The sequence below is a fragment of the Nymphalis io genome, chromosome 9, assembly GCF_905147045.1.
Source record: "Nymphalis io chromosome 9, ilAglIoxx1.1, whole genome shotgun sequence".
NCBI classification, from domain to species: Eukaryota; Metazoa; Arthropoda; class Insecta; order Lepidoptera; family Nymphalidae; genus Nymphalis; species Nymphalis io.
The window spans coordinates 6,113,229-6,132,477 of NC_065896.1; the positions used below are offsets into that span (position 1 = coordinate 6,113,229).

General features: G+C 30.4%; 3 protein-coding genes across 3 annotated transcripts; 1 reads left to right on the forward strand and 2 right to left on the reverse strand.

Moving 5' to 3' along the window:
• Positions 1 to 5,014: 5,014 nt before the first annotated feature.
• On the reverse strand, positions 5,015 to 5,903 carry LOC126770894 (uncharacterized). The gene has a single exon (XM_050490503.1). It carries the CDS (start codon positions 5,901 to 5,903, stop codon positions 5,076 to 5,078), a length of 828 nt encoding a protein of 275 aa, XP_050346460.1. The 3' UTR covers positions 5,015 to 5,075.
• Positions 5,904 to 6,388: 485 nt separating this feature from the next.
• LOC126770835 (uncharacterized) lies at positions 6,389 to 7,018 on the reverse strand. The gene has a single exon (XM_050490426.1). It carries the CDS (start codon positions 7,016 to 7,018, stop codon positions 6,389 to 6,391), a length of 630 nt encoding a protein of 209 aa, XP_050346383.1.
• A 4,617-nt stretch (positions 7,019 to 11,635) lies between these two features.
• LOC126770895 (sperm-associated antigen 4 protein-like) lies at positions 11,636 to 16,048 on the forward strand. The gene is made up of 5 exons (XM_050490504.1): positions 11,636 to 11,721; positions 12,579 to 12,628; positions 13,329 to 13,515; positions 15,649 to 15,766; positions 15,863 to 16,048. The coding sequence occupies exons 1-5, from the start codon at positions 11,636 to 11,638 to the stop codon at positions 16,046 to 16,048; spliced, it is 627 nt and encodes a 208-aa protein (XP_050346461.1).
• Positions 16,049 to 19,249: the final 3,201 nt, after the last annotated feature.

The window sequence follows — 19,249 nt, forward strand, 5'->3', positions numbered from 1 at the left end:
TAAACCTGTGAATATCCCACAGCTGGGCTGAGACCTATTCCCCCTTTGAGGAAAAGGTTTAGGTAATTATTTCACCACGCTGCTCCAATGCAGATTGGTGGACAACATGTATTATGTTATAGAGTTTCACATGTATTTATAGAAAGTCATCTTATATTTATAGGTCGTGAATTTGCGCTAGTTATATACTATATATTAGAAGAATTCATATGATCTACCAATAATTTACATATAAGTCAGATCATATAAATTCAAACACTATCCATATATAGACAGCTTGCCTTTTGGTACGGTTCAGTGTTAAATTCCTTTTTATCTCCTGTGGACAATCTAATTTTACATAAAGTTATCAAACAATGACGTTCGGCTCGGGCGCTGCAGCCGGAATAGGACAATTAAATAAGAGTTAATGAACGTAATATGTGAACCAGTTATCTCGCTCACAATTTTTACTCGATTAAAACAAGGACTTTATACGTTATCTATCTTAAAAAATGCAATGGAAAAATGCTGTCTGCATTCATTCGACGGAAACATGATTTGTAAATTGATTTCTATATACTTATTTAAAAGTTAACAATTGAAATAATTCTTATGCAAATAAATACTACTAATTTTTTAGGAACCATTTAAAATAAACATTTTTCTTTTGTATGTCCCAGTGGCTCGAACACGTGAATCTTAACCACAGAATGAGTTAGCACTGGAATTTTAATAATTCATCTATATCTAAATCATGGGTGAAGGAAAAACATTATTTGAAAATCTACATATGATGAATTCGAAAATTTTGACATATCCATCGTGCACTGGAGCAGCGTGATGGAATAAGTACCAAACCTCCTCCTCAAGAGGTGAGTGACTTCTAAATCATTATGTAAATATTAGATTTATAATTTAATAGATGAAACAGTAGTAAAATAATGTCATTTATTTAATATTCAAGTAAAGGAAAGTATTCCTGGAAAAAAAGCGTTTCATAGAGATGTTGAAGACTTTCACCGACATAAAGGCATACGCCAAAAACCGCACACATAATAATTAACGAAGTACGAGGGTTAAGTAAAGTAACATTTTTTTTGTCTTATAATATAAAATAAATAAAGCAGAGGCTTTATTTATTGTATAATTATTTGTTTGTAATAAGTGTCCTTCTTTTTCTCGTATTTATGTAATATATTAAGTCAGTTTATTCGTACATGTAATATATTTTAACTTTATATACAAAGAGCCGAGATGTTCTAGTCGTTAGAACGTTTTCATTATGATGATCACGGGTTCTAACCCAAGCAAGCATCACTGAGATTTTATATACTTAATTTGCGTTTGGGCGGCGGTGAAAGAAAACATCGTGAGTTACCTAGTATTAAGTATTATTTAAAGTAACTTTTTCCTTCCTTGGGGCTCAAACTTGTTTCATACCAAATTTCATCAAATCAGTTCAGTGGTATAGCCATCAAGGCGTAACAGATAGACAGAGTTACATTCGAAATGTGATTTTTATTCTTTAAAGGGGTCAACTTTTAACGCTCAGAATCCAGCGCCTTCCCATTTTTTTCTCGTTCTTCAACTTGATACAAAACTTGTATAACTTAATGAAATATAAATACGATTAATGAACGTTCTCCAGGTTTTTCTTTTTTTAAACGATTTCATTTCGAGAGAGCCCCAATTTGACATTGAGGTTGCCTTTATTTAAAAAAAAAGACTAAAAGTATACACAAATATTATTCATTATTCAATTTATAATCAAATAATTATTATATAACTATAAATTTTTGTTTAATCATTTATGTCGTAAATAATTTTATAATAGAAAATGAAAACAACTTCGTTTATATATTTTGAGTAATATTTATCTCACTCTTAGGAATTAAATTGATACCACACATGATACTAATCTTCAAGACTATTACCCAATTAGTATAATAGAGCACATTCAAACGAATGTAGACACCTGTCTTCCAATCTCATTATGTTCCCTCTATTGTCAGCAAAGTCTATTATTATATATTAATAATAAATCTGTAGTATAGAATGTTATGGTTAGATCTCTTCTTGCAATACGGTTTTTTTCTTAATTTACAGATTGTATAATATAGTAAAACCTCTTTGTTTTATTATAAAACAATATTTTATTTTAAAATATGACATCATACAAATGAAAAACAGTAATGAAGCATAAATTAGATAATTAACAATTTTTTTTTTTTAACTCGAGAAAGGGTAGAAAAAAATGTAATAAGGTACTAAAGAAAAAGAAAATTTAGCCTCTCTCCTTCAGGTTAAAAAGAAAAGAACAGAATAAAGATAAGCTTCCTTTGTCACTCCAAAGAATGAAAATGGAAGCCATTGCTATAAGGAATATGCGAATAATGGCGGATGTAATATGTGTATACGATGATATACGTCATATACACGCGACATTTATATTTTACTATTGAATTGTATTTTAAGTATACACAAAGGTGTGAAACGAAACGTCACCATGATAAGTTTAGTTTATTTAACAACCTTTCTATACTGACGGTTAATGAGTCTATAATATATAAAGTAACAGCCTGTTAATGTCCTACTGCTGGGCTAAGGCCTCCTCTCCCTTTTGAGGAGAAGGTTTGGAGCTTATTCCACCACGCTGCTCCAATGCGTGTTGGTAGAATACACATGTGGCATAATTTCAATGAAATTAAACACATGCAGATTTCCTTACGATGTTTTCCTTCACCGTCAAGCACGAGATGAATTATAAATACAAATTAAGCACATGAAAATTCAGTGGTGCTTGCCCAGTTTTGAACCCACGATCATACTTTATGATTCAAGCGTTCTAACCACTAGACCATCTTGTTATAATATATATTATAATTAATTCATAATTCTGTAAATGGACCGTGAATTTTGTATTATTTTTATGTTAAATTTGGTACTATAGCTAAACTTTATAGCTATATTTATAGCTATACTTTTAACCAACGTTACTGTGGGAACTATAAAATAGAAGTTTTTGTAGAAAGATTAGTAATGCGTTAAAAAATATATATTTTTTACACAATTCAAAAATTCTTATTCATATACTCCAACATTTATTTGTTCTAATTTAATGCTTTATATAAATGTTCTTCTTGTCTTATTTCGAAACTTTGCGAAAAAAGTGTTTAAAACGTAATAAACGTACGTTGTTGCACTAAGGACTTATTTTTTAAATAAAACAATTTTATTTTTCTTACGTTAATTAAACCTAAACTAATCAATTATTCTGATGCCCACCTCTGATTTTTTGTTACAAATTGTTTTCGACGTTTGTTTTATTACAATATCTAAATACCATTAGCACCTATCCCATTGATATAGTATGCTTCTACTAGATTAGTATAGGTAAAGATTGTTAGGATGAACGCCAACCAAACAGCTGAAGAATAGATTTATTAAATTGATATAGTTTATCATATACAGTGGATATAACAAGCATTAACGCATTCAAAGCATTTATATTAGCGTATTGTAAGCATGTTAAGTTAAGTTTTCTAGACCTAAACTCTCTTCAATCTTATCGAATAGCCTGTGTATGAAAGCTGTAAACGATAAAACCACATTTTCCCACCATTTGTTGTTTGATTAATTGTTTTATTTTTTATTATGTCATTTGTTATTTAAATGTTGTGCAATAAAGTATTTAATAAAATAAATAACCGTCCCGTTAGATTAAGAGAGTGAGGGAACAGAGAATGTACCTGTATTTGTATGCCATGATATATAAGACATATCTTATCTTATAGGCCAGTCTCCTTTGAGATTCACCGCTATTTATGAGGCAGAAGCTTCGAGAACCGTGTGTGTAACACGATAGTGGGGAATTACACAAATAATTTATAAAAGGATTTTCGTAACTTTTATTTTGTTTTAAAAATCATGCTTTTTTGGTTTGATATTAATAAAATTGTTATAAATTGATAGGTTGATTTAAAGCAAGAATAGATATAATTGAGCTCATGTCGTATTCAACAACTCAATTTAATTGAATAAAACAACTAAAACCTCTGTTGATGTTTTAAACGTTCAGCAACACTATTTTTTTTCTCGTAAGTTCTAACTGGGATTTTAATCAAATTTAATAGTTTGCAAATATTTTATTTATGTTTGTTTCGTTCATATTCCAGTAAACATTTTATATTGCTAAAATTGCATATTAGTTAGTAAATTTTGCATGCCTCGAATAAATATAACAACAAAAATAACCAATAAGTTATCTTTATAATAGAAAAGTTATAATTAAATATTTATTTAACACATAAATAAAAATATTCTATATATTTGGTGATATTTTACTATAGCTAGTCTGCTTAAATTTGATATCAATTTCACACAACGTTTTCGCTTTATCCATTTTCTTTGCTCATTCTTCTAATAAAGGATTTTCCCTCAGTTGGCTCAATTTGGCTTTATCTCATTGAGACATAACTTACGTCAGTTCACACTTTATTTCCTTCGCTTTGAAGCGAAACTGTAATATTATATAGAAAACAACATAAAAAAAACAAACGTCTCGCAATACATTTTTTTTTTGTTAATATAATGAAAACTCTCACTCCCATGTGATGGAAAAATACAGAGCTGAAGAAAACATTATAACAAATGAAAGTGCCTGTCACTTAATTAAAATGTTAAGAAAATTTAATTAAGCTGTTATAAGTATGAATTAAAATATGACTTTTATTAGTATAGTATTTAATTGTTAACGTTATAAATATTAAGATTTTTATTTATGTACTTTGTGACAACATGGGTCATGGGTGAGGTGACGACAGCTATAAAGTGTTATAATGTTTATAATTAAAAAAATGTTAGGAATAAAAAAAATATATTAAAAACTCATTTTTTATTAAAATATTAACACTTATTTGCTCTATTCATGTTATCACCTTATAAGAATAATTTTAAATTTAATTAAATACTTACTATACCGCTAAATAAATTTTTAAACATAAATCGTAAGATATTATTATCTAATTCATTAATATTATAATATAATACAATAATCTAGAAAACTGGGCGAAAATTAAGATTATAATAATCAATCATCTTAACGTCGAATTCTTATTATAACTATTTGGTAGTGACGAATACTGCTGCGAAGGTTGTGAAGGCTGCATGTCAGAGCAGTCATCCCATAACCACCAAACAGTGGCTAAAATTTCAAAATTTATCAATAATAATGATATGAACGGAACCGACATTTTACTTACAAGTGTTTTAATTCCACCCTTCGCTACAATCAGAGGTTTTACGATACCATTTATAACGACATCTTTGAATCCTTTCATAATTAAATTATTTGAACCAGACCCGAGTAAAGCGAACACTAATTCCATTAGACCGCTCATTTTACTTGACATCTTCGTTGTTACCGACTCCATCAGATTTAATTTAGATGAAGCCTTGTTTGTTGGCTGAGGTTCAATCGTCGTAGGCGTCACATTTATCGACGCTGGTTCTTGAAACGGCTTAGTTATCCAAAAATGATGCTTTCGTCTCGGATGATCGTTAAGAGAAGTAATATTTTGTTGATTTACAGAAGCTCCATACTTTGGTTGTAAATTATGTTGTTCCGGTAATCCATTCATCGCATAGAAAAAGTCGTTAAAAGAGAAATCTGAATTTTTCGTTTGGGTTTTTTGTACATTTGGCACTGGCTGTGATTGCATCGGGCTGGTGTGAATTATCTGTTGCCGAGTCACATGATTCGAATGCGGTGAAATATTTGAATTTGGAAACGATAATGTATTGGCTCTGATATCGTTTGGCACACTTCGGAATTCAAAAGGCGAGTAGGACATCACCGACTCTCCTGTAGTGGAGTATGAACACAAATAACAGTACATCACGACAACTTCTAACAAACACATTTCAATATTAATTATTATCTAAAGAACAATTTAGCTCTGTATTGTATTATTTAATGAAAGTCGTGAAATAAATGCGAAATAAATTCAAACATACCTATGACAAATTAATATGACCTACATAACTATAAAATATATATATTGAAATAACTTTGAAGGTTTAATTTAAAAATGCTTCAACACTTTACTTTATCTTTGTATTATTATATTTGTATAATTATATATCATAGTAAAATTTTAGGGTTTTAAGTTAATATCAAAGCATTTATTTAATGGAAAATAGGACTTCTTTTACCGTTTTATGTTTCTTAAGTTTATAATTGTAATGTAAATAATTAAAGAATCTAGTTAAATTTAATGTCCTAAAAAATACCGTCATTACAATGTTAAACAGAACTGTTGAGCTGTCAAACATACTTGCAATATATAAATTAAAAATGTCTAAAGCAAGTAGCGTGTCAGCCTTAGTTAATAATCACTGCGCTACGTCAGCTTATGTCGCCTCCAGAGTTGCAGTCCATTGACATACATTCCGCGACCTTGTCCCCAGCGAGAATGCTTAAAAGTGTTTTAGCGATGAAACCGTCCTCGTCTACGTCATCGATTATAGAGAACGTCACAGCCGCACCGAAATTACTGCCCCAGCCGCTATTTGATGATCTTTGTATTACACACGCTAGTCTCTCCGAGCAGTCCATGATCATTCGAGATTTATTTTTCTTCTTTTTCCTTTTTAAATATTTCATCATTTTCGATATCACAGGCCATAGTAACAAGGCTTTCAAACCCATTTTTGCGAGCACCATCAGTGTCAGAGGAAATAGGAATAGTTTGCCTGCTAGTAATTTCATTAGAGCAATAACAGCCGCTGATAACATTATTTTTGCCGCACTACCTAAAATACTAGCGAATGATGCTAGCGTATCTGACTTTGGACATGACGTATGGTAGCCAGAATCGGAATAAGTTTTTCGAATTGGTTCCGTATAGTAATTTGAGGCACTTGTAAATAAATCTAAAAATGGTATGGGTGGTGACTGTGGTGTCACTGTGCTCAAAGCTTGATCATGAGCAGCTGTCTTTGTCACAGCATAAAAAAGAACAACAACTGCGAACATGACGAAATAAACTGTTCCGGTTCGGACACTTCATCTCATTTAAAACGTTCGACTTAAAATTGAAATTTCATTGTTTGATGAAGTACAACTAAAAACTACGCCCGTGTAATTTATATAACGGTATGAATCAATCGGTTTATTGGTTTTGAGATCATGACCCAATAAATGAAAACACGGTATAACAGTTACAGTCTAATTTTCGTTTTAAATAGAATTTCCCAACACATGCCAAATAAAGTAATGTTTTACTGCAAAATTTGAATTTAGAACATAAAATTATCGGCCATTTTGCATATTATTGTCTAATGTTAAATTACGCTAAACAACAATTTATTTTTAACTTAGAAGAAATAAAATGGGTATTATTATTGATACCCAATTGTTATTTTTAATTAAGTAATAAATATTAATTTTATATAAGGAATTATATATGTGTGCTGGTGCAGAAAAATAAAAAAACAGAGATGTTTGGTCTATGCCCGTTTAAGAAATACATATACGCGGGAAAAATATTTTTTAGTAATTAAACTATATCGAATATTTGCTTACTATATTGGGCAGGTTACAAATGGTTTTGGATACGAAATGTTATTATAAAAAATGCCAAGATAGTTATAGTAGTTATACATCCGAAAAAAACGTTGTGCCGCCATGGTGTTCTTCAGGTTAGTTTTTCCTATTATATAAGATCATAGTTACATCCATGTAATATAAAATTATTAAACGTTAAATTAAGCTAAAATTAGCGATTCCATATCAATAAAGAGTAAACATTTTAAGCAGCTATTTCAAATAAAATGTTATTCTAGGTACGTAATAAAATATATCTTTTGAATATGACATCACATTGACCTACAAATTATTTAGAAGCAAAGTAGTGCCTGGTCAGCATCACGGTGACCCAGTAACTTATTTGCAATTCCACTAAATAAACAACCTAAGGCTAAGAATATTTCATGAGTTGTTCGACTGCTAAACTAGTATTCGTCCATACTTTATGCCTTGTATAATACATAATTCAGCAGTGTATGCGTCATGCGTATATTCAACAAAATATTAAATGTATTTTGGTACAAAAACATTCTTATTCGAATAATAGGTATTTACTAGAATGTTCACATCTTAATACGATGGAATCGCTTATGTATTTTATAATTAGCGCTTTAAAGTACTTCTACTTTAAATTTTAAGCAGAGATTTTAAAGCCTCAATAAAAATTCTAAAATGGAACATAATCGCCCTTTTAAATTACAAACTTTAATAAATGTTTTTTGAATTACTACTCGTAACTTCGTCCTTAGTTATTTAAAGAGAGATATGGGTATGTCATATCTCAGTTTAGGCATAAATTTTATTAAAATGTATCTGTTTATACCGACGAAAACTTTATTAAAATACAGAAATACAGAACTAAAACGAACAAGTGGATATAACAGTCTTATATGATGATCGCGGGTTCAATTATGAGTAAGCATCACTGACTTTTCAAATGCTTAACTTCTATTTATATATAATATAGTTCATTTTCAGCTGGAGTTGAAGAAAATATCGTTAGGAAACGCATTTGTTTTATAAATATACTCTAAAAAGGAAGGTTAACAATACGTTAATCTTAATCAAAAATTATGGGTTCAAGCCCGGGCAAGAACTTACCATCGCTGAATTTTCACGAACTTAATTTGTTTTTATAATTTATTTCGAAAAGGCCTTAGCCATGCAGTACATTAGCGGACTCTTAGTTTCATGTTATATTATTAATACTTAGTTATTAAATTAGTTATCGAGCAAACATTTTTTTTTTTTTTTTGCAAACAAGCATTTATGAATATTTTTTCCGTTTATTTAAATATAATACAATTAATTGTTGTTATATTATATTATTGCAACTACCTCTTGTAAGCCTGCTTGAATAGTGAATAGTATTTATAGTATTGAGCACACGTTCCCAATAATTCCAAAATAGTAAAAACTAAAAAAAAAACATTTAAGGCGCTTTAAAAAAATACAGCTCATTCGGTTTTAATTGATATAAATATATTTCACGGTTGTTATGACTATGTCCGTCCCTAATTTGAGCGACCTAAAAACCAAATAGCTTGCATAATGCAATTGGAGCGTACTGCCACCTGCAATGACGAGAGAGTACAAAATATTAAATGAGCCCGAAGCCTCATTGCTGTCGTGGAACTGCAACTACGTGAAATACAACTAATTAAATCATGCTGCCAGATAGAAATAGCTAAATAGGCGAAAACGCAGCACTTTTGATTTTGCGAATATGTTGTTACTTTCTTTACAATTTATATACTTATCTTAGTTATATATATAGAATATAGTAGAATAGGTCTTAATAGGCAATGGAAGAATTCAGATATTCATCATTTTTGTATAATAAAAATTATATTTTCATTACTATGTTCTAAAACTTTCCCGGGCAAAGACTTCCTTTTGAGATGAATATTTGGAGCTTATTCCACCACGCCACTCAAATGTGAGTTGGAAAAGTATGCAATAAGTTTAATAATTATATCGTTTCATAAATTTTATGATTGATGTAAATATTAGACATTCTAGTATCATTAAATGATTGTTAACGAAGCCTATAATAATAATAAAATATGATTATATTCTTACAAAACTGAATGTTATAATTTCATTTGATAATCCACTTGTCTACCAGCTAAATACAATGTGTGTCTTTGAGGTAGTACGTGCTAAATAACTGGAACGAAGTTATAACTTTGGGGCATTAATTAAGCAAAATCCCTCGGACGCTAAGTAAATTACAGCTCTCAGGTAACCATAGTCCATTTGCCAAAATTTTCACAGGAAAAGTTTACGAAAGGCGAAAACCGCGGAAAGTTATTCCTGCTCACAATATAAAATCTTTCTATACCGCACGTGATAACATCTGGGAATATCTGAATGATGAAAATGTTGGAAATATCGGTACCGATGAAGCTAAAAGTAAAACATTGAAAAATAAAAAGATTGCAGCCAAACGCTCCAAAAGCAGAACTATCTTACTTCTTTTGTTTTTAGTCATTATAAGTATTATTAGTGAGTATTTTTAATTGACCCGCCCTTGAAACATTAAGATTCTTTAGCTTATAAGTATTTCTTAAAAGCTTTTCATCACGGAGACAATTCTCCCGATCAGTTAAGAGACTAGTCAACTACGCTATTGTACTTATGTGTGTGCGCAAACACAGATGCACTCTATTCCCTAACTCTTATAATCTGACGTGACAGCAGTCCGATACGAGCGGAAATAGTTCAGACTCGAGTGAAGCAAAGTATAAACAACATTGATTCACTTTCTGCAGTAATACTCTCTGCTAGAAAGTAGATAATAATCACCTAAAAGTAAATAATATGTCGTAGCAAATATTATATTCAGTAAGAAAAAGTATTCAAAGAAAATAATAATAATTGTGATTTTAGGTCAATACTTGAAGCCTAACGAAATGTTGGCTAAGATGGATTTAATAATAAAGAATCTACCGGCAACTAGATCTATCTGTTATCGTAAGCGTTACTTATATATAGCTTAAAATTACAACTTCATCTTTTTTAAATTTATTTTTAACAATAACTTATTACATATGTATGTATAATACATAGGCGGTATGATACAACAATACATTCCACATTCATACAAAATGTGAAAATTGTGCAATTAATTGTACTTGTGATAATTAATGTTTTTCTAATAATTTATCACATTATATTCTTAAATAAAAAATGGTGTAGCCTTGAAAACATAAATAAAGACCGACTAAATTATTTTTCTTAACTAAAGTCCAACTTATCATATCATCATATCATGTTAAAAAAATATTTTGGTTAGAATACTATTAAAGAAACAAAAAAAATTCAAAAAAAAACTTGCACAATCTTTGTTCTGAAGCCGACATGTTTTTTTATTAGATTCGAATATAATTTATATTCGAATGTGTAAGAATGTTGAATATTTTTAACGTTCTTATATTAAGAGTAGGTATTTCTCAAAAATCCGAGTTCATAACGATTTTAAGAATGTTATGAAATTACCGATGCTTTCTTAGCCTTCCACAAATTTAAACTCTGTGAAAACCATTTGAAAGTTTTCAATATTATTTCAAAAATGTTCATAAGAGTTCCTAACTTTATTCAAGCATAACCTGTACAATAATACAAGAGCTTAAAAATTCAAGTGTAGATAAGACCAGCTTATGTAGATCGTCATTTTAAAAGTATAATATATAATTTAATCGTCTAAAATTAACAATTAAATGCCTAACTTATAAATGTATCTCATTAGTTAAAGAATAACTTTGATCATTCTGACATTATTGATGTGGCATTAGAAAGACATATCATAGTTAACCCACTAAACAACGTTTATAAATAAGGCCGTAAGTGTTAATATAGTCGCATAAATTTGTACACTTTTTTTAAATGCCGAATTAGACTCACGATCAAGCTGGATAATCAAGAGTAGGTATAAATCAATATTATACGAACGCTAATAATTGATTTCTTCTCTGTATACAAACGCACTGTTGCTTCTCTTATCCTCATTACCCAAGTTGATAAAGCGTATAAATTAATATCATAATATATTACTCAGTGGGCATGGATTCAACACCAGTGACCGAAGAGTGCTGTCATAGAATGAAGCATTTAGCTCTGGCATTAAAGCGAGCTGAGCAGGCATTGAGGTATTCACTGGAAATAATCGTAAACAGCGCTCTATTGTTTTGTTTAGAATAACTTTAATACCTGACCACCCCTATAAATAATCTCATCGTTATTTCTACCATCTACACAATCAGATATATATTTTTAGTGTAGTTCATAGTTATATTTAAATCGTATGTAGTATAACGTCATTGGTTCGTGGAATTTGGATGGAAATGAAAAATATTTTTAAACCCAAATAGCTTAGTATTAAGAAAAGATAAATCTTAACCAAAAAATTTGATTCTAATCCGAGCAAGCACTAATTAGTTCATGGCCCAATGTGCCACTAACCTTGTAAACTTGTTATGTACCTTGTGCCTGTAGTAACACCGGCCTTCTCACACATCAAACGTGCACAGAATAATACCAACTGTATGTATTGCTATTTAGCGGTAGAATATCTGACGAATGAGTGGTACCTAAAACGAGCTTGAACAAAGTCCTTTTTTTTGCACAAAGTCCTACACCACAAACATTTAAAAATAATGTATAGTATAATATATATGTACAATATATTTGGCTTTAAATGTCTCCCCCACATGTCCAAGCTACCGTTTATTTATTTACCAGAATGATTTTTTCAGTTTTTAAGGAATTTCCTGTAATTTATAAACCCTTTTTTCAAATTATATTTTCTTCTGAATCATTTATTGTCCTTTTTAAAACTTAGGCCTATCTCATCTTTTTTTCGATGACTTTTGGTGTTCAAAATGGTGAATAACAATAAATACAAGTATAAGTACAAATATATAAATACAAGTATGATAGACTTCATTTTCAAATAAACAATTGAAACTTAAATTATAAAAAACTTTTAGTATATATACTTTTACAGGGCTCTACGGCATCGAGAAACAACTTTAAGCATAAGGAATATAAATACGGGTTTGTATTTACACTTCCATTTTAATTAAAACACACTGTCAATCATTTGTCGAAATAGAAAAGTGTGAGAAATTCAAAGAATACAATTATTTATAAAGTGTTCATCCCTCTTAGATACACTAGACATCTTATTTATTATTTATATAAGGACTTATTTAAGTTACATTTATATGCCAACCCATCTATAAACAAGACGCGTAGGTACATAAAACAATCTTGTATTTTTTATTTATTCCCGTCCATATTATATTAATGTTCAACGTTATTACTATTTGGTATAGGTAAATGTTTACAATCAACAAATATATATCAACGAAAATCAAATACAGAACAATTATAAATTATATTATAGTAATGTTGTCTGGAATAAATTTTTCCGAGCTGTAGTAGTTTTACTGAAATAACTTTCATAAGTGGTCGTAAAATACACAGATGGTATTAAAATAATACGTAGGTACCTAACTGTTTACTTATCCAAGTCTATCGAGATAATTTAATTATATTTTATTATATTACTTTTTTTAATAAAGCAGTACAAATAAATAAAGTTAGAGACATCAATAAGAATTCATTGTACTCCACTTTCAAGGATTTTAAAAGAAGTATATAATCAAACATGACCAATTATAAATTACCAATGTATTCAATTACTAAACTTAATAAGTATCTCAACTATAACACCAATCGAACCTGATTACAGAATTTGTACAAGAACAAACAGAAGCAGGACACTTAGAATGCACCTTCGCGATGGCTGGTGAAAACACGACGGAATGGGGTGGAAATATAGCCCTATGGGGTATCCTGCCAATATGGCGTACTGCTCCACCACCGGATACTGTATTGAAACGTCAAAGACCGACACCTTCAGACTGTTGGCCCTTTAGGTGAATGAATGGTGTATTGTGTAATATTTTTTTTTTCATACTTTATTGTACATCACACCACAAAGAGAAAAATACAAAACATGTATATTGCCTAAATAAATGTACAATTACGGCGACCTTATCGCTACACAGCGATCTCTTCCAGGTAACCGAGTGTAAGTAATTACAGATAGGATATGGGGTAGGTGGTGGTATGAATAAAATAATATTAATATTTAATTAAAACAAAACCAATTATTAAATGTAAATATAAAATACATTATATACAGTACATACAAAATTATAAGTATATGATATAAATACATAGTATATACAGCAACAACGAATAAAACGATAAGTCCTCAAACAATAAAGAAGAAAAAAAAAAGCAGATGACTAATACATGAAATACTAAAATAAAAGAAATTATTGGTGATAAGGCATATGAGACAAAAAGTGATCTTCACAAGTTTTTTAAAAATATTTATAGATTTGGCCTCCCGAATATTTATAGGAAGATCGTTCCAGAGTTTAATAGCCTGAATTGTAAAAGAATTATTATAAAATGATGATTTATGTTCGGGCACCTTTAAAATCCATCTCTTCACAGAACGAACTACTTCTCCAGGATTTCCTAAAAATAAAAATTTCTCCTTCAAGTAAGGGGGAGTATAAGGGTGAAACAACACGCAGTACAGAATAGACAGGATGTGCATATTCCGGCGAAGTCGAATGGGTGACCAATTAAGACGAGAACGAAATTGTGAAATGTGGTCATATTTGCGTAATCCAAATATAAACCGAATCAATGTATTTTGAAGTCTCTCAAGCTTAGTTAATTCGTCTTCGATTAAGTCAACAAAGCTTGCGTCAGCATAATCAAGGATAGGAAGGAGTAGAGTCTGTGCGAGCATAATTTTAGTAATAATTGGAAGAAAATGTCGAAGATGACGCAAAGACCTCAGCGCAACAAACACCTTCCTGCTGATCTCATTTACATGGCGAGTCCAGCTAAGAGTATTTTCAAGGAAAACTCCCAAGTTTTTAACACAATCGCAATAAGGGATGACAATATTGTCAAACATTATTAATGGCAAGGAAGACCAGTCAACTTTTGATAATTGTTTCCGGTTGCCAATTATTATGGCTTGAGATTTGCTAGGATTAACATTATACCAAAAGATTTACTCCACTCAAGAATGGTATTGAGGTCGTTATTCATCCTTGCGATAGCCAACGGAAGATTCTCCAAAGTCGACTGGGTGTAAATCTGGACATCGTCTGCATACATGTGGTAGAGAGAGGATAGGTTATGAGTAATCGAATTGATGAAAATAGAGAAGAGTAACGGAGACAACACGCCGCCCTGCGGTACGCCAGCAGAAATATCGCGCCATGATGAGTAAGTATCATCAGTGCGAATACGCTGCCGACGACCACGAAAGTAACTGTTAAACAAGTCAATGACTGCAGGAGATACGTTAAGAGAACGCAGCAGACTAAGTAGGACATCAAAATCAACACTATTAAAAGCATTGCTGAAATCCAACAAAGTCATAATGGTAAGTTGCTTATTGTCCATACCCCATCGAATGTCTTCAGTAACTTTTATAAGGGCAGTAAGCGTACTATGTCCAGGGCGAAAGCCAGATTGGCAGGGATTGAGCAAATTGTTCTTGTTTAGGAAGATATTTAATTGAAAGTGAATTAGTTTTTCAAGAACTTTCGAAAGGAAAGGTAAAATAGAGATAGGACGAAAATCAGAAAAGGAAACAGGATTAGCTTTCTTTGGAAGAGGTATAACATTAGCGCTCTTCCAAGCTTCAGGAAATATACAGCAAGAGACAATTCATTTAGAATATGTGTGATCACGGGAGCGATAATATCAAGAAGAGGAATGATCATAGTACGACTCACATTATCGCTGCCGATGGCATTGGATGAGACGGACAGTAATATTGTAACTTAAAGACTTCGCTACTTTAATAAGGGATGTTTTAATAACTTGTTTAAAATTAAAATTGTTTAACTGACTATACTATCATTAAATTAATTTTAAATATAGTCATTTTTCATATGCTTGTATGAATTGTGCCATGTTTGTAAGATACAAAATTTTTATATGTGTGTAAATTTTTTTATATATCTTTTTAGAGGATCTTATGGCGAAATCATAATAGAAATGCCGAAAAGTTTGGCGATTAATAAATTGAGCGTTGAACACATTCGGCCGGATACTGCTCTAAGTGCACCGAAACATTTTATAGTTTTTGTGAGTGAAGTGAATTGCTTTCATTATATTACTACTACTAATTATAACTTTAATCATTAAGAGACTATCTGAAATCCATAAGCCTCGTATTTTCAGGGCATTTTAGGTGACGGTACGTGGATGAAAGCAGCTTACGGAATCTACGAATACAATAAACCGGCAAAACAATACTTTAATTTAAACAATAGAAACGTTCCGTTTCAACAGATTGTTTTCAGGGTTTTGTCTAACCAAGGAAATATGAAATATACTTGTATATACAGAATCCGCCTTTATGAGTAGTAAACTATTTAAAAATAAAGCTATTTAAAGAGGAAATAAATTTGTTTCTTTTATATGAAAATAAAAATTTAAACCTATTTATTTTGTATAGGTTATAAGTTGTAACAGACCTTTGAACCAATTCAAAAGAAAATTCGGAATTGCGGTACCTAATAGAGATTTGCTTCTTTAACGGAGTTTGAAGTGAAATAGCATTTAGGAAAATATTCAAAAAACCTTTATATATTTGCTTTAAAGTTAGTAAAAAACTATAATGACATATGAAAAATTAACCTTCACTTAATAATTACTTATAGCAATTACAATATTACCGAGCTAGTAATGTCCGACTTCGGTTACGGATTCGGCCACCTTTTGTAACGAACTTAATATGATCTAATGATGAGTTAAATGATTGTAACTTGTTGGTAAAACACTGATTATTTATAATTATATAGTAATTATTATTTATAAATTGCTCAATTTTTCAAAATGTGCATTTAATAAAGCAAAGTTTAGAAAGAAATTATTTGCTAGTCTAGTTTCAAATTCCTTGAAAAAAACTGACTTATTATGATCCTTTAAACAACTTTTATGTAAATTAATATTATTTCGTGTTATTATTTTTAACAAGTTTCAAATTGATTTTAATCATTTCGTTAAATTGCTGGCAAACAATCAAGTACACAAATCATGAGTGGAGCCAATTAAAATTATTGGATTTTGATGAAGATCGCAGGACTTATACTAAAGTGCTACAGACTGCAGGGACAGCTGTTGATCCTATACCTGAACTCTCCCCGATCGTGTCGGATTGTTGCTGCTGTCAGGTTAATCGTTCATGACATGATCACTTCAGAACATAATCATCTATATAGTAACTAAAAAAATATAACACTATTGCTGGGTTTCACATATTTTAAGCCATGCCCGTGAGAAGTCGGAATAGACAGCACGACGATGACAAAGACTGAAGTCGATTCGTTAAAATTAAGATTTGAGATGATAAATGGATACTACAATCAGTATCGAGCTATCCGCCAGTACTACCCACACGACTCCCGCTTTTTTTTATAGTATAGATAGGCGGACGAGCATATGGGCTACCTGATGGTAAGTGGTCACGAATGCCCACAGACATTGACGTTGTAAGAAATGTTTACCATCGCTTAAATCTCCAATGCGGCACCAACCTTGGGAACTAAGATGTTATGTCCTATGTGCCTGTAATTACACTGGCTTACTCATCCTTCAAACCGGAACACAACAATACGAAGTATTGCTGTTTTGCAGAATATCTGTTGAGATGACTCTTTTTAGCGAACCACAAAAAGAATGCTAAGACAATTCGGTCAGAAGCCGATTTAAAAAAATATATAACCCTCAGAACAAGATATGAACAGTGCATGTGACTTTTCTATATGTATATTATTACCCACTCGATATCCTCGCCGATTGTTAACCGATAATTCGTACTAAATACAGAGTACTGAATATTTTGATAAAATAAATAAAATTATATTTTTCTCAGTTGCTGCAAAATACCAATAAAATTGGTATATGCAGCATTTTTTCTTGAAATAAGACATCTGCCTGACATCCGTTTATCAGTTGTAATCAAAGTAGCGCTCATTCTAATTAAAATATTTAATAAATTAAGGTAATAACCTCCAGCATTATTTTTTAAAGATATTTAAAGTAATATAAGCGACATAAAAACAGTATTCCAAATTTATAGACTAAATTTTGTAGCCGTCTATGAAAAGTAAATGACTTTTCATATAACATTTCACATAACTTCATCTACGTCTCTCAGTTAAACTCATTTCATTTCCTAAGCCACGCCAATGTTTTGTTTTAATAATAATGCATATATAATAATCAAATCTATTTTTAAGTAAATTATACTAGATCAACTATCAAAGAATATCATTTTTTTACTATAATGCTAACACACAAATAAAAAAATAATTTCAGAAGAAATAATATCTTATAATCAGCTTTGAAATTTACAGAATAAGAGGCTATTTTTAATCACTCGGTTAAATATTTTATTGGGAAGGAGCTGTGCCCGCGGTTCCCCACATATAACTTAAAGAAATCACTAAAAGCGAACTTATAGTATTTCAGTAATAAAAACATTTTTAGTTTTATTTTCGTGGGATATTAGTTTTTATTGGTTTTCAGACAGAACAACATATAATTGGCCATGAGAAAAACAGATTTCCCTTAAATCTATTCCTACATATTTTTAATGTCTACAGAGACAGACATTTATAATGACTTTATTTATAATGACTACAAACGATACATTCACAAGAAATTGTATCCTTTTAAAACAGAAAGGTAAATTTGTATTTAAAAAATAAGTACTTATGATTAACTAACTATTTAAAAAACCACTTCATATAAATTTAGCAAAATCACATATAATATAACATTCCTTGTGTATCATACACATATATCGTGGACGCTTTTTTAACTTTTTAAGAAAAACAATTCTGGCATACGTTATTATTGCTTAACTTTAACCGTTTAGGCAAATATTTCAAAAAGAATACATTTTCTCTGTTTCTTTTGATGCATAAACATTTTTTATTGATGCTTAGCTCCTATTGGTTGTAGCATTATGGTTAATAGCATTTATAAAAAAAGGTTATACCTTTTTTGATAAATGGGCTATTCAAAAAATCTTATTACTCAACAATTATTATCACTTTTAAGATACTTTTTATAGTCAAAAAAGAGATCAACACGTTAACGATGAAGTACGAATAAGTTATTCTTTGAATTTTGCGTCGTCAACTGTTATTGATTCTCCTACGCTACTGTTTAATATTTTTGTAAAAATTATGTTAGGTACCTTGACAGAAGCTAACATTTTAAGGATACATAAATGTAATGCTAAAAACAATATAATTTTAACAAAAATTGCGATAAATTAACCGCGTACCCGCCATACCAGCGAAGCCGTACGCGCAAGTGACTGATGTCTTTGCGTTTTAATAATCTATGCATATTCCGAATAAAGGCGGAGAAATTCAAATGTGTTTCTACTGCGGCGTTTTTTAAAATGCGTGTAGATATTTTTATTTACGTACCAGATAATTTTAATTACTTAAAAAAAAAATATCTTTAATAGACTTGTAGATAAGGTTAATATAAGCTTATTTTTGCAAAAAAAGCATTTTCACAAAAGATGTCCATATCTACTCGCTGCTA

Coding starts and splice junctions, on each gene's coding strand:
- LOC126770894 (XM_050490503.1), bottom strand. CDS start 5,903: ATGTGTTTGTTAGAAGTTGTCGTGATGTACTGTTATTTGTGTTCATAC.
- LOC126770835 (XM_050490426.1), bottom strand. CDS start 7,018: ATGTTCGCAGTTGTTGTTCTTTTTTATGCTGTGACAAAGACAGCTGCT.
- LOC126770895 (XM_050490504.1), top strand. CDS start 11,636: ATGGATTCAACACCAGTGACCGAAGAGTGCTGTCATAGAATGAAGCAT. Junction 11,722..12,578: donor CGAGCTGAGCAGGCATTGAG/GTATTCACTGGA, acceptor ATACTTTTACAG/GGCTCTACGGCATCGAGAAA. Junction 12,629..13,328: donor CATAAGGAATATAAATACGG/GTTTGTATTTAC, acceptor ACCTGATTACAG/AATTTGTACAAGAACAAACA.